Consider the following 9,734-nt stretch of genomic DNA (forward strand, 5'->3'; position numbering starts at 1 on the left):
GGGGAACCAGGTGTCTTGTGGGGCCACAGAATAGATTCTGCTAATTATCCTGTTAGGGTTGGACCATCCAGAGATGATGATACAGGTTTGGTTCCAAGGTGTATGGGGATTATCAGGTTGGCTGATCTCCGTGGTGGCACCAGGCAGAAGTAGGAGAATCAGGTAGAGGCTGATCATTTTTCCTGGCGCGGCGTAACTTGAGCCTCAATGGATTAGAGGGATGTTGAGTAGCTTCCCACGCCTTGCCTTGGTACTCCTCAGGAAGCGCGAAGGGGTCAACAAATCGCGCATGTGAGTAATGGACCCAGGCTGCGACTCCGTCCACCTTCAGGGATGTCGGGGTGGTCAGGATCACCATGTAAGGTCCTTTCCACCTGGGCTCCAGTGACTTGCGCTGGTGCCTTTGGATCAGGACCCAGTCTCCCGGTCTGAACCTGTGGGGAGTAGGAGGAGAAGCGGCCTGGTAAATAGCCTGGAGCTTGGGCCATATTTCTTTATGGGCCTGGCAGAGTCCGCGAAGTGCATCCAGGAGGTCCTGGTCCTCCAACTGTGTCACTAAAACAGTGTGAAGACTAGGTATAATGGGAGGTGGGTACTCATACATGATTTCAAAGGGTGTTAATCCCAGTTGGTAAGGGGAATTCCGAACCCAAAAAAGGGCAAAGGGAAGAAGGGTCACCCAGTCACCCCCAGTCTCCAAGGCCAATTTAGTTAGGGTCTCTTTTAGTGTCCTGTTCATCCTTTCTGCTTGCCCTGAGCTTTGGGGTCTATAAGCACAGTGTAATTTCCAATCTGTCCCCAATGCGTTGGCTACTCCCTGACTTACCTGGGAAATGAAGGCTGGACCATTATCTGATCCTATCATAATTGGAAAGCCAAACCTGGGTAGAATTTCTTCCAGTATCTTCTTAGCCACCACATTTGCAGTTTCGTATTTAGTGGGGTATGCTTCAGTCCATTCTGGAAAGGTGTCTATAAAGACTAATAGATATTTATAGCCAAACTTTCCTGTCTTGATTTCAGTGAAGTCCACTTCCCAGTACGTACCTGGCCGGGTGCCCCGGAGGCGACTCCCTGAGTTTGCAGGGTGTGGATTGGTGTTAGTCAGGTGGCAAGCATGACAACTAGCCACAATGTCCTCTATAATCTGGTTTCCCTCTTTAATTTTCACTGCAGAGTGTCTGAGGAGATCTTGCATTTTCCTGATTCCCAGGTGGGATGCCCAATGTATTTTTTCGGAGCATTGTTCGTCCCAGTTCTTGAGGCAGAATGATCTTATCGTCAGCTATCTGCCCCCATCCCTCTACCAGGTGCGTCATGGGTAGAGATCTCGCCCATGCCTCGTCTTTATCCGTGTACTGGGGTAAAGGGGGAAGGTCATGGGCCCCAGGGTCCACAAGCATAGGAGCTATTGTGGCCATCATGGCCACCTGTCTGGCTGTCTGGTCAGCCAAATTGTTTCCTTGTTGAATTGGCCCTTCTCCTTTCTGGTGCCCCGGGCAGTGCATGATTGCTAGTTTCTTGGGGGCCCAGAGGGCCTTTAGTAGCTCTAGGATTTCTTGTTTATTTTTAATAGTCTTTCCCTCTGCAGTTAACAGCCCCCTCTCCAAGTATATAGCCCCATGGATATGTGCAGTGGCAAATGCATACCTGCTGTCAGTGTAAATGTTCAGTTTCTTGTCCTTCCCAGCAATCAACAAGTCATCTACATATTGTAACAAGCTGATGTCTGGATTTTGGGTGCGATACTCACCCAGATCTTCACGAAGAGCCTCATCAAATATGGTTGGAGAATTTTTGAACCCTTGAGGGAGTCTAGTCCATGTCAGCTGCCCGCCGATCCCGATCTCAGGGTCGTGCCACTCAAAGGCAAAATGCGGTTGGCTCTTGAGGGCTAAAGGGAGGCTGAAAAAGGCATCCTTCAAGTCCAGAACAGAGTACCACTGCCGGTCTGGAGGTAGTGAGCTCAGCAGGGTATATGGGTTAGGCACAGTGGGGTGAATATCCACCACTCTCTTGTTCACTTCCCTTAAGTCCTGGACTGACCTGTAGTCCCCTGTGTGGGGTTTCTTGACTGGCAACAAAGGAGTGTTCCATGCAGACTGAATTGGTCGCAGGACTCCCAAACTCAGAAGCCTCCTTATATGAGGTGTTATTCCCTTCTTTGCTTCTAGGGACATGGGGTACTGGCGGACTTTGACTGGATCAGCATCTGATTTGATCTCTACATAGACCGGAGGCCTATGCTTCGCTAGTCCCATTCCCCCAGTTTCTGCCCAAGCTAGGGGAAATTTTTGGAGCCAAGCCTGAATTTCTTGCCCGGGAGCCTCAGGTTCTAGGTGGAGCCTGTATTCCTCGACTAGGTCAGTTGTCAGGAGTACTTGTATCGGCCTCCGTTTTTGGTCCATTAGCCAAGCTCCCTCGTCTGAGAAATGAATTTGAGCTCTCATTTTAGACAGGAGATCTCTCCCAAGCAAGGGATATGGGCATTCTGGTATCACTAGGAAGGAATGGGTTACTTTCCCCATGCCTAAGTCCACAGTTCTTTGAGTAGTCCATGAATACGACTTAGTTCCTGTGGCTCCCTGTACCCAGGTTCATTTTGAGGACAGGGGTCAGCAGGGGCCAGGAGGACCAAACTCTCAGCTCCTGTGTCTACCATAAATTGGATTGGCTTCCCTTCCACCTTTAAGATTACCCTGGCCAAGCGTCCCTGCATAGGTCCCACGATTCAAACAGCCAACTCATGCAACGAGCCCAGGACCCGGCACCAATTGATAGAATTGGTTTGCATTTTTTTGTAACAGTCATTTAAAAAATGTTTTTATGTACTTTGAACACTACAAAAACTTTTGAGCCAGTTTGCCATGCAGTGGAGAGGACAGTGTTGTGTTAAATGCTATCCTGTTGCCTCTGGTTCAGACTCACCTGTCAGTTGTGTAGAGTTCTGATGTTGATAACAGTCTCTGTGATCAAGGGAAAATTGAGAGTAGGAGTAAATGGGTCAATGGGAGATGATAGCACCCTCTTTTGTTTCAAAACTAAGAGTTAATATCTAATATATATATATATATATATATATATATATATATATATATATATCATGAATCTTAAATTATTAATAAAAAATCTGGTGCTTGATATTGGGGTGAATGCTGAAAGATCAGAGAATCAGAGCAAGCCACAGCCAACTTGCTTCGCCGACTTCTCTGCTGCTATTGTGTCCTCAGACCTGAAGCCACTGTGTCCTCACCCAAATGGATCTTAGCTGAACTGCTGCTAAAAGCCTAAAAGTCTATCTAGTGTCTGTCTGTTCTCTGACCCCAGATAAGGTTATTAGGGTGCACAATATATTGGGGGACACAATATCACCACATAGATAGATGATAGATAGATAGATAGATAGATAGATAGATAGATAGATAGATAGGAAAACAACCTGGGAATTGTCTGAATGGAACATTAAAAGATAATATTTGTTATTATCATAATGTATAATAAAGATGTTATTTGAATCGTCTTGTATTTACAAACACAGTGTCACTTAATAACCTGAAAATTGAAGTGTTATAGATTTTGATAGAAATTTGATCATTTCTTCTGACCTTTCTTTCTGACTCTCTGAATACTAATCCTGCACTAAAAACACAAAGCTCTGTTATGTATTAACCTAATAAAAAAAAAAGATTACCCTGGGCTCAGGGAGGGGTGCTGAGCCCCGTCCCCCCTAGTCACTTTCTTCTTCCAGAGTGGTTGCTAGGTTTCAGACATGGGGTACCTTTTTCTTCTTGGGGCAATTCCTGACCCAGTGTCCTTCTTCCCTGCAATACGCACATTGGTTTCTCTCTACCTTGGGTTTTGGCTTGGGTCGGGGCGTTCCGGCTCCTCGGAGAATTCCTGTCTCAGTTGCCAACAGGACTCTCTCCAATTGTGCCTGCTGTTGTTCTAATAGTTTAGTTAGATTCCTTTCCTGCCTCATATCTCGTCTATCCTCTCTTTGTTGTCTTTGTTTCTCTTTCCTTTCTTTCTTCTGCTCCTCTGTCTCTCTCTTGTGATATACCTTTTCTGCCACCGCTACTAGCTCCCTGAGGTTTCTTTCTTCTAGTCTGTCTAATGACTGCAACTTTTTTCTAATATCTGGTGCTGCCTGGTTTATGTAGGCTAGTATGACCACCTGTGTTGTCATCGGTGACTCAGGATCATACGGGGTGTATTGTTTAAAGGCGGTCATTAACCTTTCTAAATAGGCAGCTAGACTCTCGTCCACTCCCTGTCTTATATCATAGACTTTGGCCATATTTGTCGGCTTTCGTGCCACTGCTTTGAGACCCGCCAACAGAGCCTGGCGATAAACTCGGAGACTCTCTTTACCTTCTGCCGCATTATAGTCCCAGTTGGGGTGGGTAGAAGGGAAAGCAGCAGTTATAACAGCCGGATCAGTCAGGGGGTCTCCAGTAGGCCCGGGGACAAGCTTTCGGGCGTGTTCCAGGATCCGTCCCCTCTCTTCAATGGTGAAGAGGATGCCCAGGAGTTGCTGGCAATGGTCAAAGGTGGGCTGGTGCGTGAAAAGAACAGTCTCTAAAAGGTTAATTAAGTCTTGGGGGTCTTTAGAGAAAGGGGCATTCTGTGCCTTCCAATTATAGAGATCACTTGTGGTAAATGGCCACTAATGGAAGGGCTGATTCCCGTCCTCATCTGGGGGTCCCGCCGGCCTCAGAGGGAGGGCAACTGTGGTGTCTGGTTGAGGGATTGCCCCTCGGCGGCTTCTCGTTGCCTGTGCGGGACCCCGTGGGGGTTGTGGGGCCAAAGCTGGCTCTGGTGGTGCTGCTGTCGGCTGCACCGTCGGTTGTGCCCTAGGGGAGTATGGTGGGGGGAAAAGTTCAGTTTCATCAGTCCCTCCCTGCAGGACCTCAGGCATGCCACCTGTCTGTTTGGCTTTCCTAGCAGGGAGGAAAGGTTTGACCCATGACAGGGGACCTTCAAGCCGATCAATCAGGCCCCGCCAGGTAACTACATATGGAATTTGGTCCGGGTATCCCGAACGGGGTCTAAAAACTATTTCCTCTACTTTCTGGATAATGGCCAGATCAAACGTGCCCTCTGCTGGCCAGCCAACATTAAGAGTTGGCTACTCTGCGGAGCAAAATCTCACCCACTTATGCTTCCTGACATTCACACTGTTGTTGTTCGCCATGTCTCGCATGTCTTGCCAGTGAGCAAGGGTTAAATCCAAGGGGGAAGATGGAGTTATCCCCATGGTTAGTTTAGAAAGCTAATGAACAAAGGGAAGAGAAACAAAAAAACAAACATAAGAACAGACAATAAAGAAATGACAAGGCCTTAACAGATTTCCGGGTGCAACAGAGGGTCTCTGGAACCCGCGCTGACATACACGGATCCAAAAACACAATTCAGTTTTCCTTCTAAGGAAGTAGTTGCCAACCACCATTTTTCATTGGCTGCCCCCAGATGGGGGCATCTGTTGATTATACAGTCACTATGGAAACTAGGGTTGGGACATTCTATGGTCAAGCATTTGCCTAGCAGGCCAGGGAGAGGACATTCCATAGTCCGGCAACCATTACCTCCTGACTATCTTGTGACTCTGTACTTTCACACTTCCTGGTTTCTGGAATCTGGACTGACTGGTTTCAGTAACTTCTGGCCTATTCCAGTAACTTATGGCCTGTAGCTAAAAGGAGCAGCCTTAGGCCTTTAGTTTTTGGGGTGAAAGCATTTTGGTCTTATTTTGGTTCCACAGTAAGACATACTTGGTTGAGTCTGAGCAGCTGTGGCACTGGCGGGTGACAAAGATTTGTCCTGACTGTGGGCAAGGCAGGAAAACTCTAGCTACAAATGGCGCCCAATGTGTTGGCAAGAGTTTCCACATAAAACCTGAGAAAAAAGATTCTAAAACGGAGCTAAAAACAGTTGCTAGTTGTTTCTCTCAAGTTAGCGGCAGCCTGTGTGTTTGAGCTACTATGGCGGTTTTCTGGCGTGTGTGCTTGACCTGCAGTATGGCGGGAATGAGGCCTCTGCAAGTGGCACATTAAGCTGTGTGGTGGATTTAGCATTTGCTAGTACAAAACAAAAAAAGAGGTTTCTGGGCTACACGCTGCTTGGATAAAATCATAGACCCACGATGGCTCCCAGAGCTGGCGGAAAACGTACCACCGCCATGTTGAGAAGCTAAAGTGGGCGGAGCCAGCAGCCACAGAGCCTTTTCAGGCTTAAAAGGCTGTAGTTTAAAGCAATAGTTTCAAGGTAATATAAAAAATAAGCCACATAAAGATGGCTACCACACAGAGAATCTGGATTATGTTCTCTTTGATATTTGTAACTGAAGAAAAACATTTGATTGCAAAAGCTGTTTAGTTATGCCAAAATGTATATTTTAAAGGTACCTTGACTTCAAAATTTGGCTATAAGGATATGTTGCTTTGGAAAAGAGGCTCTGCTTTTGTTTCTACAGAAAGCCAGAGGCTATGGATTTGTTCCAGATTAAGATACATCAGGTTTTACCAGCCAAGACCACCTGAAAGGTCTCCGATGATACCATGGCCCAGATGATCCAACATCCAGAATCATTTCAAGGCAACTGGCTCAGATGATACACTGTCACGGACTACTCCATGATCCTAAAATTTTCTTTGTGTCCCCATAAGATACAGCGCCCCCCTCCAGCAGGAAGTAGTAAGAGAAGCTACGCCCAAATTCCCAAATATACCAAGCTGGCTTTGGAGATGTATAAAAGTTAAAACCTTCCTTTTTTAAAAAAAGAAAAGGGGATGTGCTGTGGGATGGTCTGTATATCAAATTGCTCTGATTGGTCAATAAATAAAACACTGATTGGCCAGTGGCTAGGCTGGAAGTAGGTGGGTCAAGGAGAGAGGAGAATTCTGGGAAGCAGAAGGCTGAGGCAGAGAGACACTGCCAGCCACCGCTATGACCAGCAGCATGTGAAGATGCCGGTAAGCCACCAGCCACGTGGCAAGGTATAGATTTATGGAAATGGATTAATTTAAGCTATAAGAACAGTTAGCAAGAAGCCTGCCACAGCCATACAGTTTGTAAGCAATATAAGTCTCTGTGTTTACTTGGTTGGGTCTGAGCGGCTCTGGGACTGGCGGGAGACAAAGATTTGTCCTGACTGTGGGCAAGGCAGGAAAACTCTAGCTACAGATTGGCCACTCCCATAATCTCTGTGTCACCCTTAATACAGCACATTCTTTAGGCAGGATGAACTGTCGGTTGAAGGTTATGTGACTTGGTTGGTTTCCCAATCCGGCTTCTGAAAGTCTTGCCTTGTCACAGAAAATAGGGAGTTCAGGCTCTGTATTCCCTGTTACTAGGAGTCTTAGCTGGGATTATCCTTGTTGATTTTTGAGAGTTTGCCTTGCACCACATTTCTACCTGAACCTGAAAGGCATGCCCTTCTTTCTAGTCTTCTCTTAAGTACTCTCTCTCTTCATCCCCATCTGATCCCTCATGTTCCCATCTCTACTCACCCCTAGTCCAAGCATAAAATCTCTTCTATTTCCACTTACCAGGGCAATCCTAGTGTCACCTCTTAAGCCATCCTTGTTACCTAGCCTCTCTAGCAGTAAATGAAAAGATAACCATGCTACCATCCACTGGCACAAACCCTTTCTTTAATAGATTTCCTTGGCCGTGGTGATTTATCACAGCAACAAAAAAGTACTAATGCAAAAGTCTTTAGAATATTAAGATTATTTTAATTTTATACAGTGTATATTCATTCTATGAAGTGATTATGACATTTAAATTTAGTAGTAGAAGATATGTTGAACTTACAAGTGCTTACTTCAATAAAAGGTGAAATTATTTCGACATGTAGAGTCTTTCCATACACTGTGCAGCAATTTACTCTGAATTAAAACATCATCCCCAGAGAGAGGAGAGAGGTTCATAAGATTCAGGAAGTAACAGAAACTCACAAAGCTAAAACCATTGAAAGATTTACAAACCCCTGTTCATGCTCATATAACTAGTAACAACTGCGGGAAAGGAGGAGCCTTTGGGACATAATGAGCTGCTATGAGTCACACAGAATTCCCTGTGCATTCAGCTTTGAGACTAATCACCCATGCTGACATGGGCTTTTTGATGACACAGCTGCCTTTGCATTGTTCATGTTTCTGTAAATATGCCCTCACCCACACTCAATACCAATAAACTCAGTTGTTCACTATGAATTGAGTCATTCCTTTTGTTTCCCATCAGTGTTCCATCTCACTTGAATAGAAAGTGTTTCATATCTCCTGAGGGAAATTCTTGCAACACCACATAAACATATTTGTGTATTTGTGTGTTTATATTCCTACTTAATTAGATAACTTCAAACAGTTTTCAAATGTGCTTAAGACTTTGCTAAAATTTTCTCATTAAAATATGCATGATAAAATATAAATATAAACAACATCTTACATGTAATATTCAGAATATGCTTTTTCAGAAGGAAAATTTCTTTCAATAGCAAAAATAAAATAAAATTTTCATTAAGAACTATTATTTTTGTACAAAGTTGTAATTGTTTAAAAAACAAGTTCTAAAAAAAAACAAGTTCTACAATAATGATTATGAAGTAGTGAAAACTAAAATTTTACTACATTTTTATGAATATTTACTCCTCAATTATGAAAACAAATATATTAGTGATAATTGAATTTGATTAATAGATTAGATTATAACATAGTTCAAACAGAAAAACAAAAACAACAAACAGAACTATGACAATGAAGACCTATGACAAGTGTCACCAAAACAGTATGAGGAAGATATTGAATACCATTTCACTGTGCAATAATTACATTTTCAAGGAAAGGTTACATATAGTAGAGTCTTTAAATAAAGCATGAGGGATGAAGTTCTATGTGCTCTTGCAAACGACCTAGATTTTGTTACCAGTACCACATGTTTCATAGTCATCTGTAATTTTAGTTTCAGGATTTTGTTTTATTCTGCTCACACCAAGTGCCAGGCACTGGTTCATAAACGAAAATTATACATCTTTAAAATAAAAATAGGAAGCAAAAAACAGGTGTCAAAATAGGATCTCAATGAAATGTTTAAGGGACATAGATAAGGAATAGGTGAGCAGTATGAGTGATTAGGAGATATCAAAACAATGATTTATTTGAAATTGATATTTTGAACAACTAATTATTTTTAACAGAAAGTTATTTAACAATAAGCTAATTAGAATGGATCAATATGATAAGGCACTATTGCTATAGACAACACATACATAGTTCATTGAACATGGAGAAGTTGAACTGGTGCATTACTAGAGCCTGCACTCTTACTGAGCAATGTCCATGGCACTAGAAGTTACTCTGCACCATACCAGAAGAGAAAAAGGTAAACACCAACCCAACTAGAAAACCTTCAATTTACAGTTATGTCATGCCTGCAAGATACACTGAAACAATAGGGGCACAAAAACTTAGGAGTAACCAATTACTATCTGATTGGATTTAAGGACCACACTATGATATAAAACCTGTTGTAAGAATTGCAGCTATGATGGAAAGGTATCCTGTCAGCTGGAAGCCAAGAAATGCCACAAAGTCACACTACACAACAAACCTCACTTAAGAGATTTATTGGGAGGAAAAAAAAAAAAAAAAAAACAAGGAGGGTGGCTGCCTCTGCCCCAGCAAGAAAAAGCAGCAAACTGAACAGGATAAAGGGCTTATACAGAGCTTCTTGGG

At 43.7% G+C, this 9,734-nt stretch overlaps 1 protein-coding gene across 1 annotated transcript; it reads right to left on the minus strand.

Annotated features, from left to right (window-relative positions):
- Positions 1-1,160: 1,160 nt before the first annotated feature.
- Positions 1,161-5,194, minus strand: LOC121825602 (uncharacterized). The gene is made up of 4 exons (XM_076562939.1): positions 5,153-5,194; positions 4,754-4,853; positions 4,061-4,578; positions 1,161-2,591 (listed from the first exon to the last, which is right to left on the minus strand). The coding sequence occupies exons 1-4, from the start codon at positions 5,192-5,194 to the stop codon at positions 1,161-1,163; spliced, it is 2,091 nt and encodes a 696-aa protein (XP_076419054.1).
- Between the last annotated feature and the right edge of the window lie 4,540 nt (positions 5,195-9,734).

Source organism: Peromyscus maniculatus, chromosome X, assembly GCF_049852395.1.
Source record: "Peromyscus maniculatus bairdii isolate BWxNUB_F1_BW_parent chromosome X, HU_Pman_BW_mat_3.1, whole genome shotgun sequence".
NCBI lineage: Eukaryota > Metazoa > Chordata > Mammalia > Rodentia > Cricetidae > Peromyscus > Peromyscus maniculatus.

What these genes read in the sequence shown, in the direction of transcription:
- LOC121825602 (XM_076562939.1), bottom strand. Translation starts at nt 5,194, where the DNA reads ATGGCGAACAACAACAGTGTGAATGTCAGGAAGCATAAGTGG. An exon ending in CAACGAGAAGCCGCCGAGGG is followed by an intron (nt 4,579 to 4,753) that starts GCAATCCCTCAA and finishes TTAACCTTTTAG; the next exon opens with AGACTGTTCTTTTCACGCAC. An exon ending in TAGTAGCGGTGGCAGAAAAG is followed by an intron (nt 2,592 to 4,060) that starts GTATATCACAAG and finishes AAATGAACCTGG; the next exon opens with GTACAGGGAGCCACAGGAAC.